This window comes from Sporothrix brasiliensis (assembly GCF_000820605.1).
Source record: "Sporothrix brasiliensis 5110 chromosome Unknown Cont20, whole genome shotgun sequence".
Classification (NCBI taxonomy): domain Eukaryota; kingdom Fungi; phylum Ascomycota; class Sordariomycetes; order Ophiostomatales; family Ophiostomataceae; genus Sporothrix; species Sporothrix brasiliensis.
The window spans coordinates 1,952,311-1,973,428 of NW_024467139.1; the positions used below are offsets into that span (position 1 = coordinate 1,952,311).

The 21,118-nt window shown below is 54.2% G+C and overlaps 6 protein-coding genes across 6 annotated transcripts; 3 read left to right on the forward strand and 3 right to left on the reverse strand.

Annotated features, from left to right (window-relative positions):
- Positions 1-285: 285 nt before the first annotated feature.
- SPBR_07708 (uncharacterized protein) lies at positions 286-1,152 on the forward strand (the record flags this gene model as incomplete). The annotated part of the gene is made up of 3 exons (XM_040765962.1): positions 286-539; positions 672-707; positions 780-1,152. The coding sequence occupies 3 exons, from the start codon at positions 286-288 to the stop codon at positions 1,150-1,152; spliced, it is 663 nt and encodes a 220-aa protein (XP_040616514.1).
- Positions 1,153-2,783: 1,631 nt separating this feature from the next.
- Positions 2,784-5,088, forward strand: SPBR_06725 (homeobox transcription factor; the record flags this gene model as incomplete). Its single annotated transcript, XM_040764981.1, has 4 exons — positions 2,784-2,983; positions 3,158-3,269; positions 3,376-3,876; positions 4,009-5,088. 4 exons carry the CDS (start codon positions 2,784-2,786, stop codon positions 5,086-5,088), a joined length of 1,893 nt encoding a protein of 630 aa, XP_040616515.1.
- A 1,216-nt stretch (positions 5,089-6,304) lies between these two features.
- Positions 6,305-8,339, reverse strand: SPBR_06849 (uncharacterized protein; the record flags this gene model as incomplete). Its single annotated transcript, XM_040765105.1, has 2 exons — positions 6,305-6,675; positions 6,875-8,339. The coding sequence occupies 2 exons, from the start codon at positions 8,337-8,339 to the stop codon at positions 6,305-6,307; spliced, it is 1,836 nt and encodes a 611-aa protein (XP_040616516.1).
- A 4,422-nt stretch (positions 8,340-12,761) lies between these two features.
- SPBR_07546 (exosome complex component RRP46) lies at positions 12,762-13,821 on the reverse strand (the record flags this gene model as incomplete). Its single annotated transcript, XM_040765800.1, has 3 exons — positions 12,762-13,217; positions 13,322-13,479; positions 13,632-13,821. 3 exons carry the CDS (start codon positions 13,819-13,821, stop codon positions 12,762-12,764), a joined length of 804 nt encoding a protein of 267 aa, XP_040616517.1.
- A 631-nt stretch (positions 13,822-14,452) lies between these two features.
- On the forward strand, positions 14,453-16,048 carry SPBR_07105 (peptidylprolyl isomerase; the record flags this gene model as incomplete). The annotated part of the gene is made up of 1 exon (XM_040765359.1): positions 14,453-16,048. The coding sequence occupies one exon, from the start codon at positions 14,453-14,455 to the stop codon at positions 16,046-16,048; it is 1,596 nt and encodes a 531-aa protein (XP_040616518.1).
- A 590-nt stretch (positions 16,049-16,638) lies between these two features.
- Positions 16,639-17,910, reverse strand: SPBR_08985 (uncharacterized protein; the record flags this gene model as incomplete). Its single annotated transcript, XM_040767111.1, has 1 exon — positions 16,639-17,910. The coding sequence occupies one exon, from the start codon at positions 17,908-17,910 to the stop codon at positions 16,639-16,641; it is 1,272 nt and encodes a 423-aa protein (XP_040616519.1).
- Between the last annotated feature and the right edge of the window lie 3,208 nt (positions 17,911-21,118).

Below are 21,118 nucleotides of genomic sequence, written 5' to 3' on the forward strand. Positions count from 1 at the left end.
TTGGTCTCCCGCAGCTTGAGCTTTTTACTCTGCATTTCAGAGCCTTGCGGACTCCTATTACAGCGGATGGCACCATACGGTAATACAACAAGATGAGTGCATTCTTTACTAACCGAACAAGCCCCAGGACCATTGCTCGCTGTGCTGAAGCAACATATATGTGTAAGTGGACCACGTGCCTTTCACAAATCTAACATTTCAAAGGCCGACTGTTAAACGAGGCGTCCATTCATTCCAGGCCGAGACAATGTAGAGGGCCCTTATTATTTTTACGGAAGCCGAAACATGTACGATATTCGCCGGCCGGCACACGACCCGATTGTCTCTCAGTCGTTTGTGGACTTTGTCAACCTCCAGACGACCAGGGCAGCCTTGGGTGTAGACAGCATACCGGAGCTCGCGGCGGCCGCGCCAGCCTCATTTGCGTATGCCCCGCAAAGCGAGACGGTGTATGACGCATTTGCACGCGCGGGAGATTACGTCTTCCCCAGTTTCTTGGACGACCTCGACTATCTGCTTGAGAACGGCATTCGCGTGCTGTAAGATTGCCGCACCAGTGCTGTAGATGGACGTGGACATGGCAACGACGGAGCATCTCCGAAAGCCACACGTCGTTGCCCCGTATCTACTAGACCCTTTGCTAACACTAACCGACTTGGCCCGCAATGTAGCTTGGTGCATGGCGATGCTGACTACATTGGAAATTGGTAAGTGTCGTGGCTCGTGCGAAAAGAAAGATGACCTGCGTGCTCTTGTTGCTCATTTTGTTGTTGTTGTAGGTTTGGCGGCGAGGCGGTGTCCCTGGCCCTCACGTATACACAGTCGTTTCTTTTCCAGGCTACGCCGTACACGCCGCTTAGTTTTGACGACCCTGACAGCCCCGATTATGGAAGTGGAAACAGAAAGGGGAGGGCCCAGGGCAAGGTGCGGGAGTATGGAAACTTGACTTTTGCCGTCGTATACGACGCTGGCCACTTTCTGCCGGTGGACAAACCTGCCCTCGCCCTCGAAATGTTTCGACGCGCCGTGACCAACATGGATCTGTCGACGGGACGTGATCCGACGAATAGCACGGCTGTTCCTTTTGTACCAGACTCACCGCTGCCAGCAGTGGGCGCCGAAACGACACTGCCGTCATCACCGCACATGTAATCTCAGCCGACCAGAGTCTGGGACGCGACGAGGATGTTGAATGGGCAGAACCCCGCGGACGTGCTATTAATACCCTGCATGTGACAGGAGCTGGCAGTCGATCCGGATGGTCGGTGAGTGGGTGAGGTGGGCGCTGCAGTGAGACGAGACAACAAGAAATGCATTTTAAGATGAGTGCTCGGGCCAAGGCCGTGTGGGTTGGCGTCTGGTATTTTGTACTCCGTCCTTTGACTGGGTGGCGCGTTGATGTACTTTGTAGCGTTGCAAAGGGAATGGTCGGGTCAGTTCTGCAGACCTTGGAACAGTAAAATAAGGGAGGGTCCGTGTATGTGTGAGGTTGGCATTTTGCAGGACGGAATATGTCGCATATGAACGGAGACAGTACCGAAGTAGGACAGACAGAGGCAAGAACGAGACAAAAGGGAGCCTCTGTGGACAGTAGAGGGAAGGGCTGCAATGCAGGAAGGCGCTCCTGGACCCGCCAGCAGCACGACGACGCGATCGGAAGGTGCAAGTCAAGAGCGCAGGCCGGCAGGTCTAATTTACGGAAGTTGCACGAGCAATTGCCAATTGACAGGACAAGCAAGTGACAGAGCATGGCATTGAAGCAGTCGCGACTGACAACGCTTGCGCGCTTCTACGGTGAGGAAAGAGGGGCGTCTCATTAAGATGGGACTGGGGGTTGGAAACAAACGCGCTCCGAGACTGCCCTTTTTGGTCTTGAAAATCGAGAATCGGCAGGAGCAGGCCTTTGCAATTAGAGTCGTCTGGTCAACCAAACAAGCGGGTCTGTTTGCTTAATTGCCTATTCGGGGCACAAGAGCTTCCAGCGCGTCTTTTTATTGGCTGACGCGAATGACAAGGTAAAAGGCACGAGCACCAGTGGGGCTACCCGCTGGGTCACGTAAAATGCTGCTGCAGGGCAATCTTGCTCTTTAGCTGCACCAAGGAGGAGCAGGCACGAAAGCACCTTCCCACGCGCGCCGTGGCGACGACCACGGTGCAACAACCGAAAGCTCGTGTATTTTACTTTTGGAGATGGGAAGGATACGGATAAAGCTCACTGACACGGAGAACGAACAAGTACATCGTACGTGTGTTATACGGAGTACTTGCAATCGAAAGACGAGGGCCGCGTGCCATGGGAATGTGCTTCACAAAGGTAAAGTGCAAAGCTACATAGGGAAAGTGAGGGGCGTATTTGCAACAGCCATGGGTTTATTAATATGCACGAGAAATGGGGAACCACTAATTGGACCCTCCGCAGCATTGCTTTGCTGGGGCCACTGGCCTTTTGGCCAGAATCCACTGCTACAACACGCTTCGCGGTTCTCGTGTCTCTTGTATATTGTATCTTTGTGGGCGTCTTAGAGCGCTTTGTCGTGTCTTGCCTGATCCGCTTTCGCGATCGCGCTTGCCTTACCTCTGAGCCGGTGCTGCTCTTTCTTTTTTTACCCATCCTTCCTCCTCTTGCTTCTGCTTCTCTTTCCTCTTCCCTCTTCCTCGTTTCTTCGTTCCTTCCTCTCGAGCCTCTGTCCTAGAGCAACGCGTTTAGGACGCTTCCACCGTTTACTTCTCCTCCGCCTCTCTCGCCTTCGTCCTCCTTTCGTCTCCTCACATCACCGCCCGCCATGGCGTCCGAACTGCCTGCCACGTCCTCGGCCGCCGCCGCCCGCCCCGACGGTGACGCGTCAAACGAGCCGCTTACCTCGTCACCACGGAGCAGTGACAGTAGCAACATCGACAAGGCCGACGACTCCCTCACCCTGTTATCCGACGCTGGTGACCAGAGCATGCTACGGCATCCCAAGGGCAAGCGAAAACGGACTGCGTAAGTATAGAGTGGGACGCGTTCTCATGATGCCTCACCCCCTTGCATTGCTACGTTTTATATGCCTTGATTCTTAATCCACTGTTTTCCAATACACACACACACACACACAGACGTATAGAGAGAGAATGTATATAGAATGACGCGGCTAACACTCATCTCCCCTACTTACAGGGCCAAGGACAAGTCTATCCTCGAGGCTGCCTACCTTGCAAATCCAAAGCCAGACAAGACGGCGCGTCTGGACATTGTCAGCCGGGTGTCGTTGAATGAGAAGGAGGTTCAGGTATGTATAGATAATCTTACTGACGACTTGACAATGCCAAACCGTCAAGTCGACGCGAATTCGACGCGACCCTCGCCATGCATTAACCACTATATTGTCTCATTAGATTTGGTTCCAGAACCGGAGGCAGAATGACCGTCGCAAGTCTCGTCCGCTTTCTCCTCAGGAAATCGCTGCCCTCCGGTACGGTGGCATGCACGCCCTTTCCTCCGACCCGACAACCCCGTTCGGCCACGCCTCTCTCTCCCAGCACTCGTCTTTTTCTTCGGATGGCCGCGGTGCGTCTTCACCCCCGCACTACCAGCAGTTTACGTCCGCCTCCATATCTGCACCTATGCCATCGACGACGCCCACCTCCTCTCCCGAAATTGGCCCGTGGATACCCGAGGCGCTTGCCCAGCGCCAGCAACAAGAATCTGCCGCGTCCGAAAGCGGAGCACCGATGGCTGCTCAGATACCATCCGGTCCTCGCTCTTTCTCAAGCTCGATGAGCTCTGTTGGCTATTTGGCCAATCGTTGGAACATGCACAGCTCCTTTTCTACGTCGTTCTCCTCGAGTGAGGGGAACGGATCCTCACCAAACGGCGGCCACCCCCGGAACGAGTCCGTGAGACTCGAACCCTTTGTCCGGCCTACGTCATCAACCCAAGTCCTGCCACCTCCACCACAACAGCAGCATCTCCCTACGCAGCAAGCCCGGCAGCGCCCATTTCGTCTCTCTCTTTCCCTTGAAGGCAAGGCTGAAGTTATCGCAGGCCAGTCGCCATCTCCTCCCCGGCGTTTGCCTCCGCCGAACCCCACTGTTGATATCGACCGGCGAACGGGTAGCAGCAGCAGCAACGGCAGTGACAGCCCGCTCACATCTCTACCTGCTATTCGCCGGTCTGGCCTCAGCCGCAGCCACTCGGCTCTGCCTAGCCTGGGCCTTACGCTCCCGCCTATCTCTAGCCTGACGAACTCGCTAGCAAGCGGATCGGCTCCTCCCCCTATGCCCCAGGCCCCCCACCCGCCACGCCTGCTACGGGGTCGCTCGCGTGATGTGCACGCTTGGGAGTCTGTTTGTGACTCGGATACACGCGTTGACGACGAGCTCAGTGCTCACGCAGAGCAGGAGGCGAGCGGCTCGGCTATTGCCGCAATCAGCCTGCTGCGCTCAACTTCGTCGGTTAGCAGCTCGTCTATGACGTTGTCCTCCTCTGTGCTCCAGCCCAACGGCCACAAGCGGAACGTATCGTCTCGCTCAGGCATTCCGAAACCGGGCATGAAGCGTGCTAAGCTTGGCCGCGCCCTGAGCAGCGTTGCACGGATGCAGAACGTTTCCAATACTCGCGAGGAGAGCGGTAAAGACAAGATGTGGGTCGATGACGAGAAGAAGAAGAAACTTAAGCTCTCCACGCTGCTGTCTGGAAACGACTCCGACAAGGAAAACTGGAGCCCGGATGAAGAAGGCCGTCCAAGTCTCGGCCAGCTGTGTGCCAATAGCCTTGGAAGCAACGGGCGCCGGCCACTGCCATCGTCTAGGAACGGACGCCAGCAGCGGGCCGTATTGGGAGGCGACGGTAGCAAGGGCAGCAAACACGCCCAACTTGCAACTCGGATGACGGGGGGCAAGGTTGCCGAATTTGATGCTGCTGACATTTACGAAGACGCATCTGGGCGATCACCACCGAAGCGCGCCCAGTTGTCCCGGGCAGCCACTCTCTCTGCTCCGGATGACGTCGAGCGTTTTATGCGCGGTGCTCAGGTTAGCCCGAGCAAGAAGGGCGACATGGACTGCATTGCTGGTCTGCTTTCACTCTCGCAGGGTAACTGGCGCTGAATTGGCGCGTTCAGCTGCCTTCGAAAGATATCCGCGCAAATGGAATCCGGCCTTCAACAAACAACGATGCTATTTTGTTGCGACCACTTCTCGAGCAAATGGCTGGGTTCAGCGACCGAATCGCACCAATTATCGCGATAATCCTACACCGGAACACCGTGGATAAAACTCTCTAGAGGTTAGGGGCACTTGTTACTTATTCGATGCCGGCACAGACACACGCACACATCCGCACACAAGCAACACTAAAAAGCGACCATCTACATGGAAAAATCAAAATCTATTATCTACTGAGGGTGGCGGGTTAGTTCTTCTATTCTGTAATACCAACATGAGGCTTGAATTTTGCGTCAGTGGTGTCGCAGGTACTGTTGGATACGATTTGCTGCTTCTCTTTTTCCTTTTTCCCCCTTACTGACGACTGTCTGTGCTCCTGAATTTCCTTTGTCCTTGTTTGCTCTATTGCCTCTTTCCCACTGCATCACTGCTTTGTATCCGTTTTTTGTTCTTTCTATTTGTTCGAGCCAGTACTCGTTTTCCGTTTTTACGTGACCAAAGGACCCGATCTGACACCCGATTTCTCTCACTTTGTCAAGAAAACACAACGATATGAACGGTAGGCCGGAGCTTAATGTTTTGTTCTTACTACTTTCTCCTCGACTCGCCAACGAGCGCGCGAGGAGCCTCTTGGCGCTTGGGGCTTTTGTCTTTGTATGATATACGTCGTACGTCGTACAAATGGGCTGTTCTTGGATTTGTATGTTTCTTTTGTCCCAAAACACATCAAAATATGAAACACATAAAATCATTCATTCGTTCTCATAATTTGGTGAAGTCAAACTGTGTGATCTTCAATCATTTGAGCTCTATATAAAAAGGTGTTCGAACGAGTCTCGAGCGCTAAATACAAAAACAAAATGTTCCCAGCTGGCTATGTACAATAAGAGAGAAAGAGGGAGTGAAATGCAATGAAATGATGCCATGGGCAACGTCTTTTGGCAATGTTTGGTCGTGTCAATCATGTACAGCAGAAAGTAGCAATAATAAAAACAGGACGTGAAAAGCAGGCGCGACATAGAAGCAAGGAGGCTAAAGAGCTCGAGTCGCAGGACACTATCGTAGCGACGTGTCTGGGTATTAAGCAAACACATGCAACGGTCTATGTAATGACGCTTACAATACTTGCTCGGATTTGGATAGAGAAATGAGGAGTCTCTCACAAGCCGAGAAGACTCATCTGCCGCCGCAGCGGGCTGGCAGCTACACTGCCTTCCTCGCTGGCATAATAGCCGGAGTCGGTATCAATGTCCCAGTCAACTTCATCTTTAGACGCCAGGTCGCTGACGCTCTCCCCTTGGCTGGCATCGAAGCCCTTCTGCGTGGCGGCACGCGTGTTCCAGCGCAAGGTGCGCGAAACCGAGTTAAACCACTCAGTATCGGTGCGGGTGACAGTAGGAAACGGGTACTGCGACGCAGTGATGGTGACACAGTCACCTTGTTTCAATTCAACGCGGCCCTTGCCATCAAAGGCACAGTACGCAGTGGCACGGCTGTTGCGTGGGATGGACACACGCAGAAGCATAGTGTCTGAAAGCACCATGGGACGGAAAGACAGTGTATGAGGGCAGATCGGAGTAAGCAGGATCGCTGGAATGTCCGGATGCACAAGTGATCCGCCAGCAGACAGAGAATAAGCAGTGGAACCTGAAAGTGTGTGTTAGAAGCACGAAGAGGCGATGGGAAGAGAAAACCTTTCTACAGTATAGGAAACTTCTTTGCGACTTACCTGTCGGGGTGGAGAATATGCAGCCGTCGGCCTGGACGACAGTCAGGAGCTCGTCGTCACCGTAGAGTTCCAGGTTGGAAACATAGGGTGACGGGCCACGGTCGATGACAAGCTCGTTGAGAACCTCGAACTGTTCACCCTCCTCTGGCTGCGCACCAGGGGTAGTGCCGTCACGGTAGACGGTGCAAGTGAAACGCATGCGCAGGTTCACGCGCATGCCTTCGTTGCCCATTATGCGGTCTAGGTGATAGCGGAAACGCTCAAATTCAAACGTCGTGAGGAAACCGAGACTTCCTAGACTGAAAGACAGCACAGGAGGCACAATGCGCTGGAACAGCCACGACGTGAAGAGCACGGTACCGTCGCCGCCGAGTGTGACGACGAGATCAAACTTCTCAGGCTGGCTCCAGCACAGATCTGGGGTCCAGTACCGCAGCATGGACTCGAAGCGGGGATCGGCGGCCACAAGGCTAGGAGCACCAAAGCGCTTCGAGTTGCGGAGCTTGGCATCGACGTAAACGTTGACACCAACGTCCGAACCATACCGCGGCGTAGAGAGCAGCCACTGCGTGAGCTCTCTCGTCAAGACAACGAGCTGGTTGTCGCGTGCCTTGGTGACAATCATGATATTTCGCACAGCGCGCTTGATGGGCCGGCGCTGCAGCTGCTTGGAAACCTCACGCACTCCTGTGGCAGTCTGTACCAGCCGCGAGTGAGACATGTACTCGTCGTTCTTGATCTCTTCCAGAACCTTCTCAATGTCGACGGCGTCGTCGAAGCGTTCGTGGTAGTAGCAAGGCGACTTCAGCCCGGAAAAGGCCGCGGCTGCAGCAGACGTCGTAGGGGTAGCATTACTGCGCAGGGCGAGGTCGTTGAGAGCATCGCAAAGCTGCTGTGACGACGACTCCTTACCGGTGGTAGGCTGGAATTGCGCAGTCGCAGGCGGCTGCAGAGATGCCGACAGCTGTGCATCCAGATCTCCACCTGCAGCTGGCTGGCTGTCCGAGGCAACCTCGACAACCGGCAGCGAGGTTTGCATGGTGGCGTTCAGCACACAGCCGAGCGAGAGAGCTTCAGGCTTGTGGCTTCGTGCGACAGAAGCAAGAGCTTTGATGATCGTTTGGCGGGGAACCGAATCGAGAGTGCCGTGGTGGGCACGGGCAGACTGTGGTCTGCACAAGGCGGCTGGCTCACCTAGGCGATCCACATACTGCTGGAGCGCCTGTTGGGTCTGTTGGTCCTTTGCTTCTGAATGTGACGTGCCCTGAAGATCGGTGAGGGGCGATGAACTGTCGCCAGTGAGAAGGGCAGACTGCGAAATGGTGTTGTAGGATGTCCTGGGACGTTGTTCGGTGAGATTGTCGGTGCGATCAGTTGAAATCAACGACTCCAGTCCTTCAAGAGGCGTCGTGTGCGCCAAGGCAGGGTGAATCGCAGTTGACGGCGAGGAAACTCGGCTAGCCATTGTGATTTCCCCCTTGGTTTTTGCTAGTCTTTTGGCTCTATTTATACTTTTTCCGCTGGGTAATAAAAGGCGGAGTTAGGTGAATGGTATTGCCGTTGGCCTAAACCCTGATCTGGGTTGATAGCTCGGAAGGCTTCTAGCGGTCTGCTACCGAGAAAATCCTGGTACAGATTTGGAAGTGCTGGAAGGTGTGACACTACTTGGGACAGAACACTGGTGGGGAAGCCGGCTGGTAGGTCTGCCTCCGGAAGGGCTGGAATAGAATCGCGGAGAATCTGGAGGTGTTAGCGCGGGTATATTCCTCCATCAATGTGCACCACCTTTGCATTGCAAAGAAGGATCACCTGGCGCTAGTGGGCTAATCCACATAACGGGCATCAACTTACAGACAGGTTCCACGGTGAAAGGAGGGCGAGGATATCGCCCGGCCGAACTTCCTTCCAGCTTCTGTGTACACGTAGGTTGCTTTTCCGACGCGAGAGTAGGCCAATTCCGACAAGTCCGTCGGTTGAGACACACTAAGAGCACAACTAAGTCAGAACCCTGTGCAGCTCCAGACTTTCGCGCTTTTCCTTGAATCCTATTATCAGGATGCTGGTCTTGGTTGGCCCTGCAATATGCAGAGGGCGGATGTTTTGGTCCCAGCTTGTACTTACAGACTCAAAGTGTGAGATTGAAGATGGCGAGTGCACAGCACTGATTGGCCACACAGTAGGAGTGCAAGGACTGGGGGGGATTGTTCCAGAGGACCGTGTGCCGTCTGGGCTAATTAGTTTTGCTGCACGCCGAGTCGTGTGATGGGCGAACAACAAGATGAACCAGTGCCAAATGCTGCACGTGGGATGGAATGCGGCCGGGCACGATATCAGTAGTTGGGTGAAAGTAGCACAAGGGGAACAAAAACAAGGCTAAACGATCAAATGTGACGCTTTTCGGTATCGCTAGAAAGGGATATGCAATGTGATTGACGACGAAATAATCGTGCTGAAAGTCGAAGATGACTGGTGGACAGTTCTGAAATGGGTGGTAAAGAAGGATGTGCTTTATGCGGGTGCTCCATGCACTGTGACGAATTCGAAAATAGAGACAGAGAAGGAAACAAATTCCAAGTTAAAGAAAGTCTTGAGAAAGTAAGCTCGTGAAGAAGCAAAAACGGCGAGTGAATAATGGTCTAATTAAGAAATATGAGTGAAAAGTAGAAACTTGAAAGCCAGAAGTCTAGAGAAGGGAAATAAAAAAGAATAAAATAAACAACAATCGGAACTCCAGAGCTCGTTGTTGCGGCGCAAAGAAAAATGGAAAGGGATGAAAAGGTGTTGGGCCGACTGAGAGGAGGGCAGGAGAGAGAAAGAAAGAGCCGAGGTGAGGTTCACGACAGCAACGGGTTGGACGAGCCGTGGGTAGTTAAATACGGAACTGGCACGACAACTTTGGCCAATATGTGATCGTATCTGTGCCTGTGTTCTGTGGTATGTGGTCAGTCCCTTCGCATCCTTTGCACGAGATCACCGTCGTAGCTCTGTATGTGGCATAGAAGATCTGTCGCGAGAAGCTCAGGGGGGGTGGGGAAGAGAAGCAACAGACCCAAGTCGTAAAGGGGTGGATATGTCCGGGGCCGCAACCCCACTGCAGTGTCCACCGGCGGCATCTTGATGCCTTTGGTGATCCATCCCCAAGACGCCTGCGGGTTTGTTTGATAGCTATTTGTTGCTTCCTTGCAACGCCAAGCCCTTTCCATGGCCCTCTGTGGCCAGGCCCCTTTTCGTCCTGTTTTATCTGTGCCTCTGGCGCCGTCAGTGTGTGTTGATAGAATTAAAAATAGAAGGTCTGTTGTCAGTGGGATGTAAGCATTCCGACATCCGGAAGCGCAATGTCGTCGTTCGTGAACAGAGGCTCTTGGGTCGCCACAATGGCGGCGCTCATGCCAGCCAGTAGGGAGCAGAGGCAACTTCTATCCGCAATCATCCTGCACATGGCATCTCGTTCTGGTTGTTTGCTTTTTTTCCTTTCTCTCCTTTCTCTTCTCCTCCAGTCCCTGGATGATCGGTCTCTTTTGGACGTGATTTTCCTTGGAGGTGTTGCTCTGCATGAGGGTGGCCTTCCCGACGGGCATCCGACAGCGTGCTCGCGCTCTCAGTGACCATTCTTTCAAAGGGCCGGTACGCCGCGCTGGTGATCCTGGCGAGACGGGGATGAACTGCAGGGATCTGTTCAGATCAATGTGTGTTTTGGTTTGGATGGAAGGGGATGAAATACGTCGACAGGACTGGACAGACGCGGCAGGAGTAACAGGGGAAAAGGTAGTCAGTGGCAAGGCTGCCCCTTCCCGCTGTGTCTCAAGCTCTGTGAAGGCAGGGCCTGAATGGCTCTTGCCTTCTAGGGTCGGATACAACATTGTTTCTACGACGTATCGCACGTTTTGCTCCCTCCGCAGGTACATGCAAATCCGCAGGCCGCTTGTTCCTTCCATAAAGTTTACAAAACAGCCACGTACGGCTGTTCCAGGCAGGAGCATTATGAGAAGTGATAGTGAGAAGCGTCTCCCTGTTGTGTATTTTGTAGACCTCGCTCGTTCTTTCCCTCCACGACACTTCTTCAAACTCGCTCTTGCCCTGCCATGGTAAAATAATTGACGGTAAATAACACTCTCATTTCCTCACGCTTTCCACCTATCCCCTGTCGTTTGGCTTGTCGCTCACAGAGGCTCGCTGTTTGCTGGGCAGGTTGTTTTCCACTTCAGTTTGACCCGTGTGGATCACACTCCGCTGCCCACCGGTCTCTAGCGCGAATCAATCACTACGCTGTGGGGATGCCGGTTGCAGCAACGAACACTCTCAAGCAGGGGAAAACGTGGGAGCCGTCAGGCCCTTGCCCACCGTGCCGTTGGTACCGCCCCCCGCTGTTCTCTGACAGTTGTTGGCACCTTCCCTTCGGCTGCACCTTCGAGATCCGTTCTTTCCATTTTGCCTCTTTTCTGCCTCCCCTCTTCACCGGAGATCGACCGAAAAGGACCAGTTTCCCAAACCTCAAAACGTCTGTCGGCGGCTCTTTCTTATTCAAACCCACGTGTTTTGGCATGGCGCTGCAATAGGACAGAAGCGGCAAGACCGTCCCAAACCAGTGCCAAGACCCAGCATTCTGTTTCTGGCACAAAAGGGGCAAGAAAGCTGTAATATGTGGTGATGCTATTTCCGATAGAAGAAGCAAACGGAGAAGCACTTGTAACGACTTGTATGGCCATGTACGTTCCACGCCTGGCTACGGAGAATTATTGTTTTGAAAACTGTTTTCGCTTCCCATTCTACCTGTACCCTCAGGCCCAAAGAGCCAGTCCAATCCATTGAAAGCGGAGCCTTCCTGTCTCATCGAGGAGGGCTTTTCCCACCTGGACTGACGCTGAAATAGACCAAGGAGATGAAACGAGGGCATTTTTTGCTACTAAAACACCCCAACACCCCCCAGCACCCCTAAAATATCCACGAGAAAAGCATATCCCAAACACAACCGTGCCAGTTAGACCCACCTGCCGGCTCGTTTGAGAAAAGGCCGGGGGAACGTAAAAGTTTGTTATGTTGTAAGAGTGAGTTTGACAAGGGAAAGAACAAAAAAGGAGATAAAACAAGTACAACAAAAGAGAAGGCTGGAAATCGAAGAGACGGGCGCGACCTGGGCGCCTGGCGGAGTACGGACCTGGCTCAACTTGGATGTTGGAGCTCGTATGGGATCCAAACAGTGTAGCATTACGTCGAGCCCTATCACTGGTGACATGGTCTGTCTTGTCATTTGTTGACCGAGCAGTGACTCTGATCGCCGGAGTCAGCGGTAGCACCAAATATAGCATACGAGCTATATTTTGGGATGTGTAGGACGGAGTAGTGTGACGAATGTTGTTGATTAAACAAGATGCGACCGATATTGTATTGCTGTCACATCTAGCCGCTGGATATCGAGGGTCACACGAAGAGGAGGTTGCGGCGACTGCTCGTCGCTGGTCGTATTCTTGGCTCGTCCTCGGCTCAGCGACAAGCCTTGTTCAGCGTCTCTTCTTCTACCGTCAACCTGTTATGTTCTCTTTTGTTTTCACGGCTTGTCTCTCTCGACTTTTTTTTTTGACTTTGCTGCTTCTTTTCTTTTCTCCCCTCTCTTCCCCTGGTCTTGATCAAACAAGCCGATAGAGAGCCGGATCCATGCCGCCGAGCTGCAGCGTTTTGCTTTCGAATTCGCGGCCTGGCATGCCTGAGATGTGCTTCGTGGGGACGGTTCGCGACCTCGCATCGTCTGTTGTGCCTCGTGAATCGTGCACATCCCTACAACTGCAGCCTAAAAAGAGGAAGAGACGGCACAAGCGGCGAGCTATGCCCCAGAAAGTGACTGGAACGAACATGTTGCAAGTGAGATGTGATGAGAAGGAAGGACAAAAAATCATTCTCTCGGTGCTGTTTTCCACTTGAGAGCATCTTCCAATTTCCCTTGGACCGCTGAGCGGAGGAAACCACGCAAATCGGTGCCGTTGTCGTTGCCGTTGTCGTTGCTGTCCAGCACCATGCCGTCGCCAGACGTATCGACAGCCTCTTGGCTCTGGCAGCACATATTCTTTGCTGCGGCGAGTGCCTCGTCCCACTCGCCCATGGTGAACTCACCTTCGCTTTCGGCGAGCAGGAGCTTGTCGTCCTGGGCCGAGAAGGCGAAGACATGCGTCGACCGAGCGGTCGAAGCGTCCCGTGGGGAGAAGCTGGTCACAATCTTCGCCTGAGTGCTGTTTTTCGTTTCCGGAAGAATGGCCAGAGACGCCGCCGTCGCCGTGGTCCGCATCGGAATGCTTGCTGAGAGCAGGGCCAGGATGGCGCTCTGCAGCAGCGCTGGAAGAACGCCGATATTCTGAGCGGTATTAGCAAGTAAACTAGAGAAGGACGCCCCCCCCCCAAAAAAAAAACAAAAAAAACAATAAAAAAAAACAATAAACATCAAGGATAGTAACGCACCAGGCCGGGCATGTTCAACCGTGTGTTGACATAGTCGTTCTCAGGCGTCGCCTGCACTTGCAAGACGACTTGAATGAGGCAGCGTGGGAAGTCGTGCACAAGAATGATCTCTTGCAGTGTCTTTTTCAATACAGACTCGAGGTGGCGCTCACTAGGACCTATATAGGTGCAAAAGCAACAAGATGTCAGCAGCGTGGACTCGAGAATTAGTTCATATGTTCAACGAACAATACGGGGTGGGGAGGTGACATGGGCCATGAACAGAAAGCATCATGATGAGCCCCGTCCCCGGCAACTGGCAAGGACATACCTCCTACACCAGCAGCTGGTCGTACGACAACATCGACAGTAGCTTCATCGGGATCCTCGTCCCGTCTCTGGGCCTCAATGGGTCCGTTTGCGGACGCAGAAACGGTGTAGCCGGCGTACGAGTAAGTTGCTGAGCCGTCTGCGCGAGGCAGCGGTGACAGCACGGCCACCGGTTCTGCGACGGCAGTCATTGTGCGTTTGTGAAATCGGGCGAAAAGGACAGTTACGTGGCTGGCAGTTGTGCTGTAGCGGTGGGATGCAACGTACTGGGCGATATTGGCGGTGTTGAGCTTTGGAGTGTTGACGAGGCTCTGGAAAAAAATCTTTAGAAAAATTTATGGCAGGTGCCGCACTTACGCTCCAGAGCCTTGCTCTTTCCCAATCCGAGAAGATAAGATATGTTGCCTGCGCTAGTTGGATCGCACCTACCCCGCAAGTCGAAGCTTTGGGACGCCAGCAGGCTCCTTTTCCTCAGCGAGCTCCACAAGTACTCCGGAAGCGGTAGCCTAAAGGATAAAACGCCACTTTGGGAGGTGCAACTTCGCCTCTGGAAAGAGGGAAGGAGCGTGTGCCTTCCAAAATACGTCAGACCTTCAACCCTATCCTGTTCATCATCTTCCTATTTCTCTAACGACAAACGACAAAAAGGAAGCTTTATATCGAACAACATCGGGAAGTCTTCTTTTACGTCCTGTATCTGTCCGACCTTATCGAAGGATCAGGATCCGGCTCTGCAAGCTCGTTTTGTGTCCCAAGACTGACTTGCATTCAACACAACCTCGAACCTGGTTCGTTATTGCAACACTGCATCCTCGGCCATCAATGGCTGCCTCAAGCATTCCACCGGCCACCACGCGGGTGCCGTCTTCGTCCGGTACCATGAATGCCAGTAGTATTCCTAACCTGCGTGACCGCATCCCAAAGCTGCAGCCCCGTCGCCGCGCCGCAGCACCCGCCAACCCGACACCGGCACCCCCGACGCCATCTCTACTCCCACCAACGGCTACGCCGGAGAAGTTGGGCGACTTCCAATTTGCCATCCCACGCCGTCGCATCCTGAGCCAGAACGACCACGAGATTTTCCTGGAGTCAGCAACTTGTACCCTCCTGCAGGCGTGGGTGTTTGGCCTGGCGGAGTCGGTGGTGGACACGCCCGCGGGCGTATTTGCAGACGCTCTGGCTGCTGCGGCGGCAGCACGGCAAACTCGGACGGAACTGCCCGAAGACATCCCTGGCCAGTGGCGGCCGGGGCAGCAGCAGCAACGGACGTACCAGAAGAACCTGCCACAGCGGCCGTTGTCGCCGGTCGTCTTGGCGCTGCTGTCTATTTTGGACGAGGCTGAAGCGCTCGTGTATGCCAACCCGCCCGACGACGCCGGTGGCTCACGGTTCGGCAACAAGCGATTCCGCGGCTTCGTGGATCAGGTGCGGCAGCGGGCAGTGCAGTGGCACAAGGAGGAGTTGGGAATGAAGGAGAAGGAGACGGCGAAAGACGAGGGCGAGCGCGAGGGTGCGAGCGAGGGCGTGTCGGCGATTGCGGAAGCGGCGGCGTACCTGGCCCAGGCCTTTGGCAACCGCGCGCGCATCGACTACGGCTCCGGCCACGAGCTTCACTTTGTCGTGTGGCTGCTGTGTCTTTACCAACTGGGCCTCGTGAGCCGTGACGACATGCCGGCGCTTGTGCTGTGTGTATTTACGCGCTACCTCGACGTGATGCGCCTTGTGCAGACTACATACTACCTGGAGCCTGCGGGCTCGCACGGTGTGTGGGGGCTGGATGATTATCAGTTCCTACCGTTCCTGTTCGGCGCCGCACAGCTGCTGCATCACCGCTACATCACGCCTCGGGCGGTACACCAGCCACTGACGCTGGAGCAGTTTGGCGACGACTATCTGTATCTCGGCCAGGTGCGATTTGTCAATAGCATCAAGGCGGCCTCGACGACGAATGTCGTGCAGGTGGGCGATGGCGAGAAACTGACGGCTGGTGGCGGCGGCAGCGGTGACTACAGCTTGCGCTGGCATAGTCCCATGCTGGACGACATCTCGGCGACCAAGACATGGGAGAAGGTCGAGGGTGGCATGCGGCGCATGTTTGTGGCCGAGGTGCTGCGTAAGCTACCCGTGATGCAGCACTTCTTGTTTGGTTCGCTGGTACCGGCCGCGCCGAGCATGACGCTGCCGCGTGAGGGGAAGGAGGCCGGCGAGGCGGGCGCCGACGTGGACGACGAGGACGAGGACGCGATTGTAGACGGCAACGATACTGTCGACGTCTTTCAGGAGGGCGGCGTGCGCCATATTCACAACCCCAGCGGATGGGGCGACTGCTGTGGTATCCGCGTGCCGAGCAGTCTTGGTGCTGCTGGCGAGATGCGCAAAAATGGCCGCGAAGCCCTGCGGAGAATTCCCTTCGACTAAACGAATTTTGGTTGCGTACGAAGAGTGAGCCTACAGGCAAAATAGAAAATGGTCACGGTATATACGTTTACGGTGTCTAAAATTGCAAATAGAAAAGAGGAGCTTTCATTGAACGCTAGATAATTTGAACCTCCCGTCCAGCATAGTGTCCCGGAATCCCAACCAGTTTGCAGAGAGCAAAGACAACGTAAAACATAAAACAACAAGCAGTCGCAAGTGATAGTGCAAAGGGCATAATCAAAGAAACAAGGATCACCCGGCCTTATTCCGATACGTGACGTTCTGTGTTTAGGCTTGGGTATGCGCCAGCTGTCGTACCCTTTCAAGAGATATGAGATAACGAAGGGCAATAAATAAAAAACAGCCATTGGATGATGAGATGCAACGTAAAAATAAAAGAAAATGGGCTGATAAAAAGAACAATGCAATAGGCCACGAGGGTATCAGAGCAAGTCCTTCCAGAGGAATGCTGTCGGTGGATCGTAAAATGCAGGAACGGATGGGTGAAGTTAATCCACCACGACAAGAACGAGCTAAAATCAGGGACATTGAAGAGCAGAGAAATTCAGCCAAAGCTTAGTCCTCCGTTCTCAGTCTTCCCAGATCGTCTCCAAATCGAGGTCGCCTCGCCGTTCGGCACCGCACACACTCCAGCGCTTCCGCTTGTCCCGTGAGCCAAAAGCCAGAGTCCGACCACGCGTCGGGACGTCAAGGCTGCCACGACCGCCCTTGCTGTCTCCGTCAACGGCGTCGGCTGCCGCTTTTAGCTGGGCCATGCGCTCGGCTTCGAGAGCAGCCTCTTCGGCGTCGGGCGAGTCGGGGATCGTCTCCAAGCTGGAAATGCTCGGACTGCGTGATCGCGTGGACGTCGGCGTGGAGGGCACGGAAGACGAAGAGAGACCGCCGAGGCTGCCGTAGGACGGAGCTGACAGCAGCGTGTCGGACGGCCGATAGAGAGGGGAGGACGCTGCAGGCGATGAGGGTGTCCAGGCCACATAGGCTACAGGAACGGGTGCGTCGGATGTTGCGGTAGGTGTTAATGAGCTGGTACTCGTCGTGGAAGCAGATGAGGTGGTCGAGGCGGTTGAGGTTGTTGAGGTAGTCGATGTGATTGACGAAGATGACGTGGTGGTAGAAAGAGAGGGCGCCGACACGGTTTGCGGTGCCGGTGCCAGGGAAGAGGGTGAGCCGCCACTTGACGATGAAAGCCGCCGATACGGCGAGGATGGCCGGCGGGTGCGGGCGAGTGGCTGGCTCGTGATGCTCGTGTTGAGTGTGCCGTCGGAGGGGATGGTCGGTAAGGTATGGATGCCGAGGTTGGGAGAGCTATTACGCTCGTGCAGATTTGGCTGGTCTGCATCGTGTATGACCGAGACGCGTGTTGGTGATGACGGGAAGACGTCTTCGATAAGGCTCTTCTTTGGCGTTCTCGTGGTTAAGGTGGGTGGCCGATGCCCGAGTGTTGGGCTGGATGTCCGCGGAACGGTAATCAGCTGCAGGTGGCCAGCGCCGTTCACGCCGGGCATAGATCGTGTCCGCCCCATGGCAGGTGGATAGAGGCTGCCCACGCTCGCGGTCGATCGCGACCGCACGTGCGAGCCGGAGAGGGGTGAGGCGGTACGAGGCCGGTAAGGAAGGGTATTCGGTGCTGGCACCCATGGGGGCGAGCTGGGAGAAGGCGACTCAGTAGAGCGGCGCTGGTTGTGAGAATTTCGTGGGTTGTTCTCGGGATCGGTCGCCATCCGCGGTGTTAACGGTGTCGGCGAGGCAAATATGAAGGATGACGAGCTCTGGAGGCGCTGCGTGGGCAGCGGCGAGGAGCGAAACGCCTCCATCCGTTCAGTCTCGGGCACAGGCTCCATCTTCGCGGAGGATACGCAGGGACGCGCAGGTTCACTTTCCGAGGAGGAAGTGCGGCGGCAGTTCACCTAATAGTTGGAGGCATAGGTTGTGGCACAATAATACAAGGCCGTGAGAAGAAAATGGTGCCCGGTGAAGAGAAAATCGAGATAAGAAAACTGGCGAAGGAGACCGGTCGGGGGCGACACAGGAGAGGCGTCAAGTGGTTGAATGGTGGCCAAATGCAATCGTCCCTTGTCTCTTCTCTTCCTTCTTCCCCTTTCGTCTGCTGGTGGCGGCGCTGCAAGGGTAGAGATTGCGAGCGTATTTACCCGCAGACCGTTCTAGACGTGCGGAACAGACGCAGACAGACAGGCTGACAAGCTGACAGGCGAGGGCCAGGTGTTTCCCGCGTAGAGGCTGTAAAGATAACCCAGAAGAGCGCTGCCGTGGAACGCAGACGGGTGTTAAGCGAGGAGGTGGCCCGAAGAACGAGAAAGGCAGAGAGACAGGCTGGCTCGAGAAGCTCTCGCTGCAGGTCGCCTTGCCTCTGTCTATTCCGCTTTGCCCCTTTTGACTCGTCTACGCGATCACATCTCACGACGATGGTTGGATCAGGACGCGGCACGTCGTGGCGGCTTGCCGTCTATTCGTTCGTTGGAAAGCAGTGTCGATTTTGGGAAGAAAAGGCTGCTGGCGGCGGGTGGGCTGTTGAATGCTGTATCGCTTGGTCGCTCTCGACCTGCCTGACGTTGAGAAGCGTAGAGGATGAAGGCAAGGGGTAGAGGTTGTCGGAGGAGGGCGGGCGTGACAGGCCTGGCGAGACGAGGAGAGAATAGAGCGTGGTTCAAGAGAGGGCGAAAAGAAGACGAAGCGGCGATGGGAGAGAGGATGTCGATGAAAAGGAGAAAGAAGTCAAAGAATGTGCCGCATCAGAAGAATGAGGAAGGTGCATTCAAGCGTCGCTCCTTGTACTTTACAATTTAGGTGTAAGTAGTCTGAGGAGGACTAGCGCAAGATCAGGGTGCACGTACTTTGTAGGGGTGAAAAGCGGGGGTGGACAGGGTAATTACACAGGGAAGGTGGTATGGGGTGCACACTGGCTTTCACATTCTGTTATGCTCGAGGAAGGTGCATTCTTGGGGCGAGTCTACAGTGTCCCCCACAGGGCGTTCATTGGCAATCAAATGTGACCGGGCCTAGACTGGGGAGAAGACAGAAGAGTAGTCTGTGTGGCGCCCTTTACAACACAGCAGGAGCGAAGGGCGGACGGGAGCAAAACAGAGCAAGAAACAAAGGGTGTCTGAAATTTCGTTGTAGAAAAGGACTGAGAGGGAAGGCGCGACGGACTAGCGGGCGAGCCGCTGCGGTTCTGGCCAAGCTAAACTAAATACCAAAGTCCGCCTGTTTGGACCAATTAGGCAACCACTTTAGATCCCCTGCTAAAGAGCGGAAGGATTGCTACACTCTCACGTCCGGTTATCTGACTGAGACATGTTGGTGCCTTTGTTGGGCAATAGCAGTTAGCAACACTTGGCACACTGTTACCGCCGCCCCTGTGGTCACTATCACACTCCCCTTACCGCCATCGAAAGCACTAGTAGACGCCGTTCTATGGGAACCATGTGGTTGACATGCAAATTGCCACTTTTGGTCCAGAACTTGGAAACAACAACTACTCCCTCTTTCATAACAAAGGATGAAAAAGAAAAGACAAAAAGGGCGACACCGACAAAGACACCCTGACTTGCGTGTCAGTCATTTGGGGCACGGAGCACAGAGCACGGAGACCGCAAGCTCAATCCAGAACGTGTGTTGTTACAACAGGCGCTATGGAGAGCTTCACACTTGGAGATCCGACGTGTTTCTTCCCGCCGACCCCTTTTCCCCCAAATTGTTTTGTGTTTCTTTGCTTGCCAGCTGCCTTTTTTTCACCCTGGTTGCGTATTTTTGGAAATATAAGAGTGCCATCGACGTGTTGCCTTTGTTGTTATATCGCCCAACGTCGTGACGATATATTATATCGGCCGGGCCGGACGCGCGCGTTAGCGAGCGCTGGTTAAACTACGGAGTAATCACTTTGATTGTAATGTGTACTTCACGTTGCATGTTGCTTACCGCTGCCCGATTTCCGGCTGTTTAGGTTGGCATTGGCGTAAGCATATGGGATATGGGTTGGCAAATAAATGCGCGGAACCAGAAAGCGAGGCCTTCCTTACAAACCAAAACAAACCGCAAGGGTCCGACAGACGGGACCCAAGACACGCACTGGCTGAACTACGGAGAAAAAATAGCAAAGACGGCGCACGGAGTAGGGCTGGATGCACGTCGTATTAGCTGCAGTATGTGTGTCGTTGGAAACAGAAGGGGAAGAGGTCACGGACGTACCATTGCTCCGGATACTTTCCAAATTGCGCGCGACAATACGCCTTTGTGACAGCTCTGGGCCGGAGAGCTGCTGAAGTAAACGAAGGCTCTGTAACGAAAGGTAGAGTGCACAGTTTTGCAATGTTGCATGTGTTGTATAACTCGTATTGCATTGCAGGTTGGACCCTTCAGGTGGTTACAGATGGCTTAATCGATCAATAACAAATACACGACTCTTGATAGCACAATTTATATTACTTTATGCCAGCACAAAACATCGACGGCCCACCATATCCTAATCTATGCCCAGACGTTACGGAACTTCTCCTCGAACCGCTTCAGTAACTTTTCAAAAGCCAAGAGAACTTCCTGCAGCCATCCCTCGGCCGGCTCAGCAGACACTACTGGTATAGACGCACACGATGCAGGTGTGTATTCGGCTGCTGCCTCATCGTCACTTTCGCTGTCTTCCCACGAGTCGACAACCTTAGTTCTTGTGAAGTCGCATGTGGCCCCCGTTTCTCTCATACCTCGGTTAGAGGACATCTTGTTGATGCGGCTGGGCGGTGGATGCTCCATTGGATGCATTGGTGTCGTCGGTTGCAAGTGCTATTTAGCGAGTTTGGGTTGGCTTGTTGCCATATCATGTTGACGGTATGTATGCCGTTGGTTTTGTGGCTCTCTATGTTTGACGATGTGTTTGGTACATTGGTTGAGGGAGAAATCAAATTATCATATGCAAAGTCACAGAACAACACTGAGCGATCGGTCGGCTCGGTTGGTTGCCGACGACGCCTGCCGGCGTGGTCTTGACAGTGGTCGCGTAACGCGATAAATCGGAGCTCCAGGTACCGCTCTTCGGGA